The sequence below is a fragment of the Schistocerca nitens genome, chromosome 3 (assembly GCF_023898315.1).
Source record: "Schistocerca nitens isolate TAMUIC-IGC-003100 chromosome 3, iqSchNite1.1, whole genome shotgun sequence".
In the NCBI taxonomy this organism is placed as follows: domain Eukaryota; kingdom Metazoa; phylum Arthropoda; class Insecta; order Orthoptera; family Acrididae; genus Schistocerca; species Schistocerca nitens.
In genome coordinates this window covers 497,875,162-497,894,288 of record NC_064616.1, presented here as the reverse complement: position 1 = coordinate 497,894,288, position 19,127 = coordinate 497,875,162, and the positions used below count along the sequence as shown (strand labels likewise).

General features: G+C 43.0%; 1 protein-coding gene across 1 annotated transcript in view; it reads left to right on the top strand.

Moving 5' to 3' along the window:
- Positions 1-15,608, top strand: part of LOC126248428 (testis-specific gene A8 protein-like) — a 229,273-nt gene extending 213,665 nt beyond the window's left edge. The window contains exon 6 of the mRNA XM_049949395.1: positions 14,809-15,608. Coding sequence (XP_049805352.1) covers positions 14,809-14,901 — 93 coding nt within the window. The 3' untranslated portion in view covers positions 14,902-15,608. The remainder of the gene's footprint in view (positions 1-14,808) is intronic.
- The last annotated feature ends 3,519 nt before the right edge of the window (positions 15,609-19,127 follow it).

Below are 19,127 nucleotides of genomic sequence, written 5' to 3'. Positions count from 1 at the left end.
ACTGCTAGAAACACACACCTACATTACGATGAACTACTCCCCTGTACTTGTTCGATATCGACGATAGGGTACGGTATTCATCATGTGATCCCAGCCGCCAGGACTTAAACTAGAGAGAACCACATGTCTGCCAAAGACTACGCCAGACCGTATCCTAGGCATGGTAGAGAAATTGACACTACTTAAACAATACAGGATGTTCATTTTCACAGAAGACATTGAAATATCTCGAAAAATACTCATCAGATCCCGAAACGTTATAATTCCAATCTGCTAGTGTGGGAAGGGGGCATCCAACGATACCAAAGTCGATCTCATCCCACCCCATGCCTGGGCGGCGGGGGCAATTTCGAAATCTTCATTGGTAACCCCAGCTTTTTATTGCAGATTACGATTCTACGGCAGAGTCTACATACGTTTTGCCCGAAGTACACTCCTGGAAATGGAAAAAAGAACACATTGACACCGGTGTGTCAGACCCACCATACTTGCTCCGGACACTGCGAGAGGGCTGTACAAGCAATGATCACACGCACGGCACAGCGGACACACCAGGAACCGCGGTGTTGGCCGTCGAATGGCGCTAGCTGCGCAGCATTTGTGCACCGCCGCCGTCAGTGTCAGCCAGTTTGCCGTGGCATACGGAGCTCCATCGCAGTCTTTAACACTGGTAGCATGCCGCGACAGCGTGGACGTGAACCGTATGTGCAGTTGACGGACTTTGAGCGAGGGCGTATAGTGGGCATGCGGGAGGCCGGGTGGACGTACCGCCGAATTGCTCAACACGTGGGGCGTGAGGTCTCCACAGTACATCGATGTTGTCGCCAGTGGTCGGCGGAAGGTGCACGTGCCCGTCGACCTGGGACCGGACCGCAGCGACGCACGGATGCACGCCAAGACCGTAGGATCCTACGCAGTGCCGTAGGGGACCGCACCGCCACTTCCCAGCAAATTAGGGACACTGTTGCTCCTGGGGTATCGGCGAGGACCATTCACAACCGTCTCCATGAAGCTGGGCTACGGTCCCGCACACCGTTAGGCTGTCTTCCGCTCACGCCCCAACATCGTGCAGCCCGCCTCCAGTGGTGTCGCGACAGGCGTGAATGGAGGGACGAATGGAGACGTGTCGTCTTCAGCGATGAGAGTCGCTTCTGCCTTGGTGCCAATGATGGTCGTATGCGTGTTTGGCGCCGTGCAGGTGAGCGCCACAATCAGGACTGCATACGACCGAGGCACACAGGGCCAACACCCGGCATCATGGTGTGGGGAGCGATCTCCTACACTGGCCGTACACCACTGGTGATCGTCGAGGGGACACTGAATAGTGCACGGTACATCCAAACCGTCATCGAACCCATCGTTCTACGATTCCTAGACCGGCAAGGGAACTTGCTGTTCCAACAGGACAATGCACGTCCGCATGTATCCCGTGCCACCCAACGTGCTCTAGAAGGTGTAAGTCAACTACCCTGGCCAGCAAGATCTCCGGATCTGTCCCCCATTGAGCATGTTTGGGACTGGATGAAGCGTCGTCTCATGCGGTCTGCACGTCCAGCACGAACGCTGGTCCAACTGAGGCGCCAGGTGGAAATGGCATGGCAAGCCGTTCCACAGGACTACATCCAGCATCTCTACGATCGTCTCCATGGGAGAATAGCAGCCTGCATTGCTGCGAAAGGTGGATATACACTGTACTAGTGCCGACATTGTGCATGCTCTGTTGCCTGTGTCTATGTGCCTGTGGTTCTGTCAGTGTGATCATGTGATGTATCTGACCCCAGGAATGTGTCAATAAAGTTTCCCCTTCCTGGGACAATGAATTCACGGTGTTCTTATTTCAATTTCCAGGAGTGTATTTTCTTCGTTTCGCAACAGATGACGCTGTGATCGGAGGAGTAGAAATGGGTACACAATCGTAATTTACGACATACTCTGCAATGGCCCTTGAATATCCCATGGCACGTGGGACACCACCACCATGCTGCGGGGGTAGGACAGGCCAGTATTTCATAACTTCTAATTGGATACCAAAATCGCAACGCTGTATTCCATTTCGGACAGGGGACTACTCGAAGCGCCACCGTGGCCGTGTAGGGAACTACGATGTATAATAACAGTCAGTCCACTGTGACCGTTGCCCACGTATCGTGCAGACGTAGAACAGATAGCGGCTCTAAACGTTACAATACTTGCGCATTGTTTATTGTGTGCACACCTACCTACAATTCGGACAACAGACGTGCAAGTGGATGATGAATATTGCAACCACAGAAGGAAAGACTGATATGATCCTTATTTACTAAGAACGTAGGAGAAATATTGAGGCTGCTGTTGCCTTGTATGCCAAGCGTTTTCCAGAGAAAGCTCGCTGTCGTTCGTTCTTTTACAGGGCTGTGGACGCCTTTATGTCTGATTGCAACGCACAGACCGGAAAAAGGAAACGAAGCCACGTGTCACAGGAGGTGCTAATGAAATAGCTACACTAGCGGTAGTGCACCACAACCCATGGATAAGAGCCCGCCAATTACACCACGATTCCTGTATGTCCGTAGGTAGTATTGTCACAATACTGCATCGTCATAAGTAATATCCATACTACGTGTCATTGCATCGAGAACTTCGTGGCGCCGATTTCCATAACCGGGTAGTGTTATGTGAATATGGGCGTCAGCAAACGACTCCCATGTTCCTTGCCGAGGTATTATTTTTCGATGAGTCTACTTTCACAAACCCTTGGTAGCGTTAACCGGCATTACATTACTGGAGTGTAGAAGATCCCCGCTGGTTAGGGCAAGCTGACCATCAGCAACCTTGATCGGTTAACATTTAGTGTGTGTGGTTTTTCAAAATAAAATAATGAAATGAGGTGTGATGTCCCTCAACTACATATCCACAGAATCAGAGATGAAATATTAAAAGTTTTGGCTGGTTTCATTGTCTAGGAGCTGGGATACGTAGTTGCCTCATTACAAGCCAAATACTGCTGAGTCTACAGTATACAAGATGAATATACACATGAATCGAATGGTCGAAGGTTCCTATAACTCGGCAATTGCGAATTTTGATCGTAATATAGACATTTATAAATGAAAGACTGCAATTAAATACCGAGCAAGGTGGCGTAGTGGTTAGACACTGGACTCGCATTCGGGAGGACGACGGTTCAATCCCGCGTCCGGCCATCCTGATTTAGGTTTTCCGTGATTTCCCTAAATCACTCCAGGCAAATGCCGGGATGGTTCCTCTGAAAGGGCACGGCCGACTTCCTTCCCCGTCCTTCCCTAATCCGATGAGACCGATGACCACGCTGTCTGGTCGCCTTCCCCAAAACAACCGACCAACTGCAATTAAATAAATTCTGCAGGTACTATTTTAACGACTTTAAATGATGAGTGCGATAGCAGAAGTACATTTAAGACTGCCCTTTTTTACTGTAAAACACGTATTGGTGTCGATGGTCCAGCAACTACATAAAATATAAGTTGAATAACAGGGAAACAATAGATTCCTACTTCCCGTAATTAGTTATGAACAACAACATAGCTCACGAGATATTCACTTCTAAACGCATATTACGTCTTCACTGCAGAAGCCACGGAAATCTCACAAGTGCACAAGATGGCACTACGAAATATTTCTATCTCCCGCGACCACGCGCAAACTGCTCCACTCTCCAAGTCTTCCCCGCGACCGTGCGACCGTCGCGCCGTACTTCCAAGACTCTCTCATGTCCTCTCCCGTACCGTCTCCCACTTCCATACAGTCTCTCCACGTGTCCTTTTTGGAACGATCACTGTGATTGCCTAGAGCGCTCCCGCCCTGTCTCCAAGCCAATGCACACTCACAAAGGTAATGAAACACATTCGAAATACTGGATTTACATTTAAATAACTTGAAATTAAATAAGTATTCCTACGGCTGGACTATAAACAAGGTCTAACATACATTGTTAAATACATAAACAAATTAAATAAACATGTATCAATGGAATAGAGCAGAAGTACGCCAGTAGCCTAATGTCTCTGTCCTTCCTAAAACACAATAAACAATTGACCAATTTCTTCATGAATAGTACATATCGGATATAAACAAAGACATAGATGAATAAATATATTTATAAGCATGCTGCTACGGTTTTTTGTGTAACTGTGGAGTACTTATGTCCTGACGCGATCGATAGTAATCGGCCACTTTGACCTCCAATAACTCGCGTACTATTCAAGTTACATGCCTGTAATTTATACCAATTTAGGTTTACTCTAATAGCCTTCTAAAGACACGCCGATCGACAAAATCGGACGAACCGTTTAGATTTTGGAAATTTGTTGCTGGGTGTTATTTGTATTATTTATCATCAGATACTTAACTTTAAACTAATAAAGATACTGAAAATCTGATTACACCATCAGAATATTCGTGCAAATAATGGTAATGTACATGTTTCTTTTGAGGTATCATGATTCCTCTGGCTACTATTAATTTCTATATGAACTGTGAAATGTCTGCCATTAAGGTTTCACAAAGTACGCCATGTCTGGCACTCCCGGCATTTCTCCTTCATCGACACAGCGTCACCATAGAATTTCCAGCCACACGGTCCCTGGACCGCGTGCTCTGGTCGTTGTACGGCATCACGCGACTGCTAACGAACCGCGGTTTGCCGAGAGGCACGAGCGGTGCCCACCAACTCTGAACTCAGAATATTTTCAGGGCGCCACAACTCGCCCGTTACCTCACATGTCACATCGAGGGGAACAAACGCATTGGTCCATCCATATTTTATCGACGGCACGTTGAATCGTCGCCAATATCAAACGTTTTTGGGATAGGAAGTACCGGTACTGTTACTGGACATTAGACAACGTATGTGATTTCAGCATTACAGTTGCCGAGCGCATTACGCAATTGACGCACGGGAGTTATTAGGCCATGTTTACAATGATCAGGGTACGGCAGAGATGGCTCGAGATATTTAAAAGATAAAATGTACTAGCAAGTGCCAACCGGTCGTGAAGACATGGTCGACCGCATCAGAAACATCTGTGCTGACATTCTCACAGATATGATACTGTTGTCGTATGTCATTTGAAAAGCGGATAGCTAAGTGTATTGAACACATACTCTAATTGGAAAAGTAGAGTAGCGTTCACCTCGAGCCACGGTCACAGTGGCAACTCGAGTAGTCCCCTGTTCGATATATCGGAGGAATAAAACTTTGAGAATGGGGTTTCCAATTAGAAGTTATGAAAGACTGGCCTGTCCTACCCTCGCAGCATGGAAGTGGGGTCACACGTGCCACTGGATGTTCAATAGCCATTGAGTAGCATGTCATGAATTACGATTGTGTACTCATTTCTATTCCTCCAATTGCAGGGCCATCAGTGGCGAAACAAAGAAAATACTTCGGACAAAAAGTATTTAGAGTTTGCCGTAGAATCGTAATCTGCAATAAAAACCATGGGTTCCCACTAAAGATTTCAAAGTAGCCCTCGCCACCTTGGCACTTTGTAGGGTGGGATGTCGACTGTAGTATCGTTCGATGTCCTCCTCAGAGACAGACAAATTGGAATTCTAACCTTCTTTAATGCGATGTGTAGTTTCAGTGATATTTAAATGCCTTCAGTTGAAATGAACGCCTCCGATGCGAGCGACAATTATGGTGGCGCAAATGGCACTCCCTACCCTTTCTCTCTAGACCAATCAGTAACAAGCTTGCCATCCTCCACTGTCCTCTCCCAACAATCATGCTCTTGAAACTTGCATGGATGACTCCAGTTACAGCCAGGTAGCATCCCCAGGTTGAATGAAGCCTAATTACAATGTCTAAGCAAAATAAATCGTGCAATGTTATTGCTAAATGCGAGATTGCTATAAGTCTTGTATAGTAATTACAGGACAGTCATGGTATGATCATTGGTATTAATGTAATTTCGACTGACCCATAGCCAAAGACACACGCTTGACAACTAGCACACTGCAATGTTTAAAAAATGGTTGCTACGTAAAATTAACTTTGATTAATAGTAAGTATGCTTCAAATGTGGGCAGAACTCATATATGACAATCAATAGTTCTGTGCGACGTCACTATAAGACTCGTAAATAAACTGACGAAAAGAAAGCTCAACGCCGGCCGCTGTGGTCGAGTGGTTCTAGGCGCTTCAATCTGGCGCCGCGCGACTGCTACGGTCGCAGGTTCGAATTCTGCCTTGGGCATGTATGTGTGTGATGTCCTTAGGTTAGTTACGTTTAAGTAGTTCTAAGTCTATGGGACTGATTACCTCAGATGTCAAGTCCCATAGTGCTTACAGCCATTTTTCAAAAAGCCCAACACTAAAATATAATTAATATACACCAAAGAATTTTTGGAAATACATTAGTCTCGGTGGCATATTTAAGTGATTAACATTGCAAGATTTCACATTAGTGTAAACGCGAGATACAACACAGAAAATGTGAAATGCTGATACATTAATAAATGGTATAACCGCCAGAATGTTGAATGCAAACATGCAAACATGCGTGTATTGTGTTCTACAGATGCAGCATGTCTGCTTGTGGGATGGGGTTCCATGTGTGTGGCACTCTGTCGGTCAACACAGGGGCGATTAATGCTGTTTGTGGATGACACTGGAACTGTCGTCCGATGATGTCCTATCTGTGTTCGACTGATGACATATCTGGTGATCGAGCAGCCACATTCTGTACAGCACGTTGGGTTACAACAGCGTTATGTGAGCGAGCATTATACTGTTGGAAAACACCCCCTCGTGTGCTGTTCATGAATGGCAGCGCAACAGGACGAATCACCAGATTGACGTACATATTTACAGTCTGGGAGCCTGGGATAACCACGAGAGTGCTCGCTCTGTGATACCAAACAGCATCCCAGTCCATAGCTCCAGGTGTAGGTCTAGTGTGTCTAGCACACATACATGTTGGTTGCAGATCCTCAACTGGCCTCCTTCAAACCAACAGACGGCTATCACTGGCACCAAGCCAGAACCAGCGTTCATCAGGGGTTGCGTTGAGTTGTTTGAGGAAGGAGACCAGACAGCGAGGTCATCGGTCTCATCGGATTGGGGAAGGACGGGGAAGGAAGTCGGCCGTGCCCTTTCAAAGGAACCATCCCGGCATTTGCCTGGAGCGATTTAGGGAAATCATGGAAAACCTAAATCAGGACGGCCGGACGCGGGATTGAACCGTCGTCCTTCCGAATGCGAGTCCAGTGTGCTAGCCACTGCGCCACCCCGCTCGGTCTTTTTATCAGGAAATACAACAGTTCGGGCATAGGCGGTAAATATGCAGGGTTGTTTCCTACTGGTGAGTGCCCCCATGAAAACCGAGTGAACGTAGGACAATGAAGATTTTTGGAAACATTCTCAACGACATGCTGAAGAGAAATAAAGAATAAGCCTTTGAACGAAACACATTTTAATTTCTACGTGAGAGGGTAGCATTTGTTAAGTGCATATCATGTTTACGTAAGATATTACAAATGCTGCTCAATGTGATGACCATCAGTACCCGCGGCAGCCTGGAACCTCACACGAGATACCGTTTCACTATTGTTTGCAGCAGTTTCCCAATAGTGGACCACGGAATGTTCAGTTGTCGTGACACAACTCTTGCACTGCTTGAAGATCGCAGATTGCGTGCAGCATTATCAGTCATGGCAGCAGTAACTGCTTCAACAATTGGTATAGCAGTTGGTCATTGGCCTCTTCCGGGAGCAAATTCCCAAATCGTCAGTTAATTCTAACTTCCGAACCACGTTCTTCAGACCCGATGGGGAAAGAGGATCTCTCCGTAATGCGTCGATACTCGAGAAGAGCAGCAGCATTACTGCTGTTGTTTTGGTGAAGTAGCTTCAACAGTGAAGCCCTCCTCAGTGCGTCCAGGCTCACGTTGAATGTTTACAACTGTAATACACACTGATGTTTGTATTTTAGCTCTTCGTCGCCTTACCAGCACTGGTCCTAATGGCAAGTCATGGCATTAACACTGGTACGAACGCAAATCCTGCAGCGCATAGACTGAACATTATTTCTACAAATCTTGACACCCTAACGGTAAATACTTTTTCCGTCTGCACTGGCTATTGTAACGAATGTTTAACTGAAAGCAACCCTATAGTTTTGGGCAAATCTCAGTGTTCGGTTGTTAATCAGATAAAATTACAGAATTGGTGTGACCGGACCGTTAATAGCGCGTGAATTCCGGACGAAGCCGTCTGTGAAACTTGACGTGGCACCACGCCACTTCGGTGATCGAATCAAAAGTAAGTTTCATTATTTCTACTCCGTTAACCCATACCACATTTATTTTTGGCCTTCCATCTCTTTCTTCAAAGGGTGTCGATTTTCCCAACATGTGAATCACCAGCATTCCACGTTAATAGTAGTAGAATATTCTTTTAATTTACTTGTGGCTTCTAAATGAACATATTAGCAGATGTAAATGATCGCTCTATTAAACGTAGCCGAGCGGGATTAGCCGAGCGGTCTTCGGCGCTGCAGTCATGGACTGTGCGGCTGGTTCCGGCGGAGGTTCGAGTCCTCCCTCGGGCATGTGTGTGTGTGTTTGTCCTTAGGATAATTTAGGTTAAGTAGTGTGTAAGTTTAAGGACTGATGACCTTAGCAGTTAAATCCCATAAGATTTCACACACATTTGAATATTAAATGTAAATCTGCAAGACTGTCAGACCTTGAAGTGATGTCACCACTAAACTTAAATACTGCATTTCAGTGCTTTTGTTTTTCCTAATTACGATGCAATGTTCCTTTGGAGATGCATGCATGTCCAAAGGAAAAGGTACTGTGCTGACTACAGCCGTTGTGAAATGCAAGATATGTATTTGCAATTGCGAATATGGACTACCATCAGCTGTATAGCGGAATGATGACAATGAAAATTCCTGCCGCGCCGGGACTCGAACCCAGATTTCCCGTTTATCGCAAGCGGTCGCCTAATAATTAGACTATCGGAGCACGACTGACGGCGAGACACCAACTTCCGTGTGTTGCCAACTACGTGTCAGCAACCTGTACTCATACATCTATTACGTACATTCCTGTACAGGCGAGGAATATTGTATTGTAATTCGAAATAGCACGGGAAATGCAATTTCGTTGTTTATTCGCCGACACAGGGCAAGCGACTTTCAAATAAAATGTCACGCCTGTACGGGAATATACATAATCAGAATACGGGTACAGGTTGTAGACACATGGTTGGCGACATATGGAAGTTTGGGTCTGGCCGTGGGGCGTGCTCGGATAGACTAATTATGAGGCCAACCTCTCGTTATAAGTGAGAAATGCGGATTCGAGTCCTGTTCCGGCACAAATTTTCACTGTCACCAATCCATTACACAGCTGATCTGTGTCCGTATACACAACTGCAAATCTGTACTCAGGTTAAAGAATATGGTGCTTCTCGAAACCGTTTCCAGTGGAGTATCTGTTAGGACAAGTGGCAGTTAAATACATACTAGGAGTGGATGTCCGGAAATCCGTCCCGAGACGAGTCGAATGACAGCGCCGCAGAGCGTAGCCAGCCACGGGAGGGGTCAACATAGAAATAGCGGCCGAGCTATGACCTGCTGCTACGTCGTTTTAGCAGCAGCTACCTAACGAAAAGCCAAGATGTCTATAACTTGAACTCTTAACGTTACACCAGCACACTCTACGATGGCATGTCAATCGTATATGACTAGGAAGAACAGCTGATTGATTACGATGATGCGCCAGCATAACAAGCCGAGCATACATTAAAAGAAAGCAGTTGAAAAGCATTATCCCGCCGTGAGGCGAACTACATACATCAACATTCATTCGACGACTTCATTGGAATGACTTACGATACAGCTCTTTCGGTGGTAAGAGACATATTGGAATTTATGGATGAGAGCTGAGATAAGGTAAAAAAGAAGGAAGTGACGACATAACAGGATCAGATTTCTGCTTACATTACAAAGCAAATACAACTTTTAGTAATATAACAACAATCAGTTACATATGTTTAATGAACTTAATTTTGGTAACCCATTAACTTCTCAGTTATGAAGTATGAACAACGTGTTAGGACTTCGTCGTTATTTTATTCTTAATAAGTAGCAAGTCTTTTCTCTTAATGGTTACCGCTTTATAACCAAAAGTCGGCAGTGATGCAAATAAAGTCACACTCTGCTGAGAAATATACTGACAGTTTCTGGTCACTCCAGTAGAGCATACGAGGTGACAAAGTCAAGGAACAGCGATATGCACATATACAGATGGCGCTAGTAGCGCGTAGACAATATATAAAAGGGCAGTGCATTGGCACTGCTGTCGTTTGTACTCAGGTGATACATAAAAAAATGTTTCCGACGTATGTCCATATAACGGGAATTAAGGCACTTTCAAGGCGGAATGTTTGTTGGAGCTAGACGCTTGGGGCATTCCTTTTCGGAAATCGTTAGGAAATTCAATATTCAGAGATACAGCGTCAACAGTATGCCGAGAATACTAAATTTTAGGCATTGCCTCTCATCACGGACAACGCAGTGGGCGACGGCCTTCACTTAACGATCAAGAACAGTGACGTTTGCGTAGAGTTGTCAGTGGTAACAGACAAGCAACAATTCGTGGAAATAACCGGAGAAATCAATATGGGATGTACGACAAACTTTTCCGTTAGAACAGCGAGGCGAAATTTTGCATTAATGCGCTATGGCTGCAGACGACCGACCCAAGTGCCTTTGCTAACAGCACGACATCGCCTGCAGCACCTTTCGTGAGTTCGTGACCATTTCAGTTGGACCCTACACGACTGGAAAGCCGTGTTCTACTAGGAGACTACTTGCAGCCACTCATGGACTTTATGTTCCAAAACAACGATGACCTTTTAATGGATGCAGTGCGCCATGTCAGAACATTCTGGACAATGTGAGCGAATGATTTGGTCACCAAAATCACCCGACATGTATATCATCGAACATTATGGGACATAATCGAGAGGCCAGTTAGTTCACAAAGTTCTGCACCGGCACACTTCCGTACTTATGAATGGCTATGGAGGTAACACGGCCCAATATTCTACAAGGGACTTCCAGTGACTTGTTTGAGTCCATGCCACAACGACTTGCTGCACTACGCAGTGCAGGATTAGATCCGGCACGATGTTAGGAGGTATCCCATGACGTGTCAGCAAAGTGGACAGAGTACGCTTTTACGTGAATGAGGCGTAACTCATTCGTGAAAATGCCTCCTAGCAGCTACCGAGGAACGGGAAATGCTCAAGTTGTATTTCAATCAGATGATCAGTAAATGTTTCAAGACATCCATGGTTTAGGGAATTAAATTCCATCAACACTTGTCACTAGTTCCTGCCATTTCAGTACAATATATCCTTCAGAACGATAAATTTATTCATTGAGTATGTGCAGATTATAGCTCTAGTAAATGTTCAGAGGACTGGACTTTCATTTCTTGACAAATAAGACAATTACACCGTTGATTATACTTCTTCCTGCATTAATATACATGTAATGTTTCAGTGGGTTAAGCAACACCATGGCGCTCCTAAACTGGAAGTTTTCGACATATTCGTCGACCACAGTGTGAATGCACCTACGACTGAGGACGTTTAGTTCGGCCGATAGTGATTCTTTATCGTGGTATTTCACGGGGGCACGCTGAACCACTTAATGGTATATGCACAACTTTCTTAAAATGATTCACTGTGCGACGAGCTTTCCTTATTCACCACGCCACTGGAGGTCATTGTCGGCTTCTAGGTAACTATACAACAGGCAAAAACTTTTACGCAGTTAACGTTACTTTGTGAGTGGTCTCCCTCACAATATAGGTTTGTGACCGTATTAACTGGCAGCGCCATCGTCAGAAACACGTTAGTCAGTATACATTAGTCACCATGTAGTATACAGCGTGTTTCAAACATACTAATCGCATGCCGCAATACTACATCTTCATTTATACAGGAGCCAGATATTTGGGGTAAATTTGAAGCTACGCATCGAGGCAAAAGGTTTACCTTGAGCCAGTTGTAAGCTGGAACATGTCGCTGCAGAGGTCGCCTCATCTCACAGCATGCGATTCTACTTTTTTGTGAAGGTTTGTGAAAAATCTCCGTGCATGTGCCTACCCTTCCAACGTATTTGAGTGAACTGTTACCCGCATACATTGAATGCATCAACTCCAGCCACACTTTCAAAAGTATGGGACGAATCTGACAATCGTCTGGATGTTTGTCGTTCGTTCGGTGGCCAGCATATCGAACAGTTGTGAAAGGTGAACGATAATTTAATTCTAAACGTATCTGCTGATGGTACCAAGGTTACATGTGCATGCATTTAAAAAATACCATTGTAAAATCGAATGGTTCTTTCGATTAAAAATCTTACGACCTACACATAAGTTAAAATTCACCCTAAGTTTTTATTTTCAGTCTGTATAACATAGAGTTTTACGATTTCGGATGTATCTTTCTCAAACAACCTGCGTTGTATGAGGACCTCAATTCAAGTAATGAAAGAAAAACCTTTCTTGGTGGAAATGTTATTGTTTTAAAATTTTTACCTTTAAAATTTATTTACTTTTGAATAACCTCAGAAACTTGTCTTTGGAAGGATTCAAACTTCTTGAGATGAAAATCGTTATCTAAGCAGATTTGTTTACCATTAAGGAACAAAAACTCATTAGGCGGCAAGTCAAGTGAATACTGCCAATGATATATTAGTTCTATGTTTTTCTCCATACGATATCCGGTTGTTTAATATACTGATATGCATGAGGAGGAATGAGGCGTCGTTTTCGGTTGCATTGCCTAATTTCATCTATGACTTTCGGCACGTGGTATTATTGCATCACATGATACATTGCTGAGAGAATAAAAATACATACAGGAGCAAGCTACAAGTATGCATATAAATACATAAGCCATGTAGAAATACCGACCATATTATGAACCATGCACATCCGGTACTGACAAACAATATATTTCAAAAATATATTAATTAGTTGTTACTTTCGGTACCTATTTTCATTTTGCTTGGTAAAAATGTCTCAGCCAACATACCTAGAGATGAGAGACATTGTACAGTAAAACGTGTTCAAAATGGAATCACACGCGACTAAAATAATTTTCCAAATTGGACAAATATCCACATTACATAAAACATTCTAGGCTACATAACATTTGTCAAGTACCATGCACAAAAATATGAATTTGTAACTATGCACGTATTTACTTACCTTTACTCATGTACAGTCGATGGTCACTTAATATATAGTCTACTATAGAATAGAACACTAGGCTATTACAGTAGCTGATACATAATTACGGCATGTCTGAATTTTGCTGTAAATTTACATTCGTATGTTGTTGTTCACACATATAATTCCTGCGTTTATTTTATTTACATTTCACTTTTTGCGCCACATACCAAGGAGATAAAGCTGTAAAATTACATGTTTAAATTGTTTTCTCTATGTATTTTTTGCGCTATACAATAGTTCAAACAGGTTGGGACAATTTTCATGTGTTGAAAATCTGATGAAATCGTTTATCCATTCAATAGCTTCTTCTCGCGCATTAACTTTTCTGGCTTCGTTATTTTGCTCTTCTTATTCTTATTCTTCGTCCTTTTACTCTACCTTTGTCTCCATCTCATCTTTTGTGTTGCGGATTTCTATCAGATCTGTTGGTCAAGTACTTGTAAAAGTGGAGTGAGTTGACAGAAAGAAAGTCATTCCTTCGGATGTAGTCGCCCGGAATAAGTGAAATGCTTTCCATTTGAGTTATTACAGCAATTGATGTTGTATTTCCTTGAGCTTCGAAAGAATACAGAAGCGTCTTATTCATCACCTCCAGACCCCGCTTCGTTGATGCACTTGGTGACAGTTTCGACTTTATTTACATTTTTGGCAAAATAATTCAGTTTACCGCATCCAGGACAGACCGTGCAAGAAAAAATGCACTTTTGGCTTCTTCAACACTTAGAATAAGAGGCTGCATCAGTAATCGGCCGTAATGATGCTTGAATGTGTAAATAACGCGATGGACCATGGGTCGTGATAGGCTCGTTGAACCTGGCCGAAACAAAGCCAATTTCACGTTTGTAAACGTGACTTTTGGGTGGCAGGTTGCACTGTCTAGGTAAAGGTGAACTTGGCTATTTTCCTTTCTCATTTTCGCTCTGAAAGAGCCCAGCGACGCTTCCGGAAGACCACTTACTACGCACGCCTTTTTGTTGCATCGCCTGAAAGCTTAATGACGTCTGTTTTCGCCGCAACTGGGTTTTGCCGCCTTTCCAATCGCTAGTGGCTTTACTACTTGACCAGTTTCCACACAGCAGTATACCGATTCTTTCCTTGAATCTTTTTGCGCCGATTTACTTTTCATCTCGAATTGCTGGAGGTTTTGAAGGCAGTATACGATAAAATAGTTCCGTTTCATCGGTATATGAACATTTCCTTCCGGTCATTAACCTTATGTAGGTAGTGCATTATTGTCTTCCAGTCTGTTATTACACTTTCCTGCATATCCTTAGCTTCCCCACACACTTCATTCTACACGATGGTGTCTAGCTTGAAAACTGTCTAGCCATCCTGTGCATACCTTAAACTCCGTATTCCAAAGCTCTACAGCGACTTTCAGTGCCTAAATTTGCAACACGGTTAGAGACAAAAATAAGTTTTTTTGCCGGGCACTTACGAACCATTCCCATAACATCTCGTTAACTTCTTCATTTCCTCGTCTTGATTTGCCTGTTTGTCAAGTTGAAATTTTCTTTCATTGTTTCAGATGTACGTGATCGTGGATGATTCAGATTACATCTTCGAATTGCCCTTTGAGTGTATGGAGAGTGGCAGATATGCTGCTGAAGCATATATGTGAATTATTCTCATCCTCAACTGAAGATCTTATACCTTACGTGTTTTACTATTATAAATTATTCATAAATATTAACATTTTATTGCGTATCATAATATAGAAGTAGTGTCTTGTATAACCTATCATATATTAGTAAGAAATAAAGTACTTTCACCCCCTATTTGTAGTCCCTTAAACGACCAACTGAGACTTGTGTTACCTTATATGGTGGCTGTGGACTGTGTGACAAAGGGGAGGGGCCGGAACCCCCACAACCACTCACTTGTTATTTGTGCTCTGTGGAATGCTGTTGTATGTGCATCGCGCGATGTGTCCTCTGTTTGGCACAGCTACTTTTAGAGTTACGACTCACGTACGAACCGGCAGCAACACCCACACCGCGCCTACCCAGTCACCAGGTAAGATAACGATAAGACTCAGCAGCTCTCCTGGCAATTGCAGCAGTCTTCTTCTGCAGGCTGTGCACCAATGTAATTAGAAAAAATTTATTCGGCAACCTGCTTTCAATTAATCGATGTAACATAGTTCGTTAATTCCTATAGACTTGTATTAACATACTTTTTAAAGAGGTATTGATTTGTAAGTCGGGTTTAGAACCTGAAAATTTCTGTTAACCTAGTCTTAGCAACATTGAGTTTTCAGTAAAGTGTACTACCCTGCTAGGGGTACTTAATGATCATCAAAAAATTAAATAATTAAAATTTCAATAACTGTTGTTGACTTTTACTCACAACATATTGTGTAAGCCGATAGTGATGTGTAAGTAAGGTCCTAAACCCGAAGAAGCTGAATATGACTTTCACTGTACAAAATGACATCTCTTACTTAACGTATATTTTTGACCCAAGTAAACTGCAAATTTTAAATATTTAAGGAATCTGATAGAAGAAATCATTAAAACAAATATTTGTTTCGGAGAGGCACAGTGTTGTTCCTTGCACAACTCATTGAGGATTATGAGGCTGTTGGCAGTGCGATTTTCCTATTCAGTTCGTGAAGATAGTACAGCATTCAGCCTAACTGCTTGTTCTAACTACTGCCAACCTTGTGATGTTCGAAAGAAACCCGGTCGTGACACAATAAATGAGTAGTAATAAAGATGTGATGGTTTTCATTAATCATTAATATTACTGCCAAACAGCTGGGGAGCTCAAAACGATCAAGATGATCTTCACAGTACGCTATACACAGAAGCCAGAACAGCGAAAAAGAAGCCACAAACAAAATACTCTTCAACGTACGAGAACAGCGGAAACAGTAATATACACTTACGGAAGAATATTGCGACACCAAAACTAATGTGAAATGCTGATACATTAATAACGGTATAACCACCACAATTTTGATTGCAAGCATGCAAACCTGCTTGTATTGTTTTCTACAGGCGCTGGATGTCAGTTTGCGGGATGTAGTTCCCTGCCTGCTGCACTCCGTCAGTCAATACACTGACGGTTAATGTTGTTTGTGAATGACGCTGGAATTGTCCGATGATGTTCCGTATGTGCTCGATTGGAGACAGATCTGGTCATAGAGCGGGACAAGTCAACACGTCGACACTCATTAGGGCATGTTGGGTTACAATAGCGTTATGTGGGCGAGCCTTACGCTGTTGGAAAACACTCCCTATAATGCTGTTCGTAAATGGCAGCACAACCGGTCGAATCACCAGACTGACATACAAATTTGCAGTCAGGCTGCGTGGAGTAACCACGAGAGTCATCCTGCTGTCATACGAAATCGTACCTCCCACCATAACTCCAGGTGTAGGTCCAGTGAGTCCAGCACGCAGACAGTTTGTTTGCAGATCCTCAACTAGATTCCTTCTCACCAGCACTCTGCTATCACTGGCACCGAGGCAAAACCGGATTTCATCAGAAGACACAACAGTTTTCCACCATGCCCTCCAATGAGCTGTAGCTTGGCGCCACTGAAATCGTAAATGGCGCATGTTGGGGTCAGTGGAACGTGCGCAGTCTTCTCTCTCGGTAGTACCGCGTGGCCGGTAAGTGCACGATATTCCTGCGACCGTATATTCTCGTGACTATCGCTACCAGCAGTCGTATACACTGGCTACAATCCTGCCAAGCCTTTCTACAGTATCGCAGCAGGAGCATCCAGCTTCTCATAGCCCTATTATGCGACCTCGTTCAAACTCAGGCTAGTGCTGATAATGGCTTCTTTTTCGCCTTAAAGGCATTGTTGACTATCATCAGCTCACCACGCCCTATCTCAAACGTAACTAGCGCTCACGACCGTTACAGCGTGTACTTAAAGCAAACCTGCTGCCTCCACTCTTATGCGACTGACGCGAAATTTGAAGATTCATCATCTTTCACATGTAGAAACACGCCTATCAACTGTCTTCTACATGGCAAGACTACCCCTTGGTGCTGCGTGTATTTTGTAAGTGTATAACGTGCTGTCAGCTTAAAAAACTAGCGGCTGGGTACAGTAGCAAGCACCAGAATTCAGACATAATGGTATCTACCAATTAAACAATCAGAACTGCAAGATCTGTATCTGGGAACGATCAGTATAGCTTTTGACATATTTCCCAAAGAAGACATCAAATAACTTAATTATATACATTTCACTCGTCACTCGTGGAACTACTGAAGCAAGTAGATCACTCACCATCAAACATTACATGGAAACAACTGGAACAGTCAGCAGCAGACATCTTCGTCTTCTGGAAAACTACCACACAAGAAGCAGCATCACCTAACCGAGGGAAGAATGATAAAAGTGATAGTATATGCTGTTCGTTGTGAGTTAAGTAGGCATGAATGTGACCTTATAAAGGCAAGAAACAGCACTTTAGTTTCTCCGTTTAGGATATGCCCTTCTGAAACTGTGGTTTTCTATGTATCTTAACGTATTAGATTTCACAGTGGCTATTAAGAAAACGTTGAAACATGTTCTGACAATGGATTTTCACAGCTCTACTGGCGAATCACAAGATTTTATCATAAACGTATAACACGACGAAAAATTGATTTACTTGCTGTTCGAAGCCTGGTAATGTGCCTTACTTTGGTGAGCTACGAAGAACAGTCAGTAAATTTACTCAATACAGCAGGTTTTCCTACTTCTGACTTTCCTGTTGGTGCATTTCTTGTAGCACCAATTTTCCAATCTACTGCTGTGTTCCCAGTCTATGGCTCATTAAAAAATTACAAATGGCAAACCTACAAAAGATTAACACATACTGCGAATCGAAGTTCCACCCACCATATACATTCTTTAAAAAGAAATTTACCTGCCTTTGGAGGTTTACTATGAACGTAATTGCCCCTTTTGATCAGAGATATCTTTCACATGCATATCTACATCGAATGAATTTTGGAAAATATTATTCTAGTTGTAATTAGTGACATACACAGGAATACCATAGTTGTTCACCTTTCCAAATATTAACACTATACCGCTAAAACGAGTATTACCTTTTATCTAGATCTATAACATGTATACTACCCCTCCCTCCATTTCGCTCAAATAGTAAAATAAATACATGCCAACATAAATGAAGCGACATAGGACACATATACAGACCATAGATCAAAAGAACATGTTTCGTTAAAGTGAAACCGCTCTAACATAAATCGGAAATACTGCTCGCACAAAATACATTGACATAGGTCAGTCAGAGGAGTGTAAAAAGAGATTTCTGTATAATAGTGTTGCAACATTTAGTCGTACTATCCATTGTGAAATGTGTAGTGCTGTAAGTCCGTGAGCAAATACACGAAAAAGACAATTATCAAATGCAAAAATGTCTGAAACATGTGCATGCTGAAGACGCTTCCAGATATGAGCAAAACAGACTAAATGAGGTAAGTAAAACTAAGCAAAACTCACACTTCAGTAGCCTATGAAACGAACTGTTTTTGGATCTGGATCTAACATATTATGTTAGATTCCAGACAACTGATGATGTTCCAAATGAATAGCCGGAAACGTGATGGTGAAATCAATAACATTTTTATTTCCTGTAAAGACAGCTTTGAAATACCTCAAGTACTTATATAGTAGCTATGGACGCCATGACTACAGAAATGGAGAAAGACAGCATTGTTCCATACATAACTAACAAACAAACCCTCTCATTTACTTCTGAGTAAAAAAATATCACAGTATTACTACAGTCATATATTTAGTAGCAATATTTACACACTGCAAACGTATATTTAACATTTGTTAGAGAAATCTGTAATAATTGTGACTGAAAC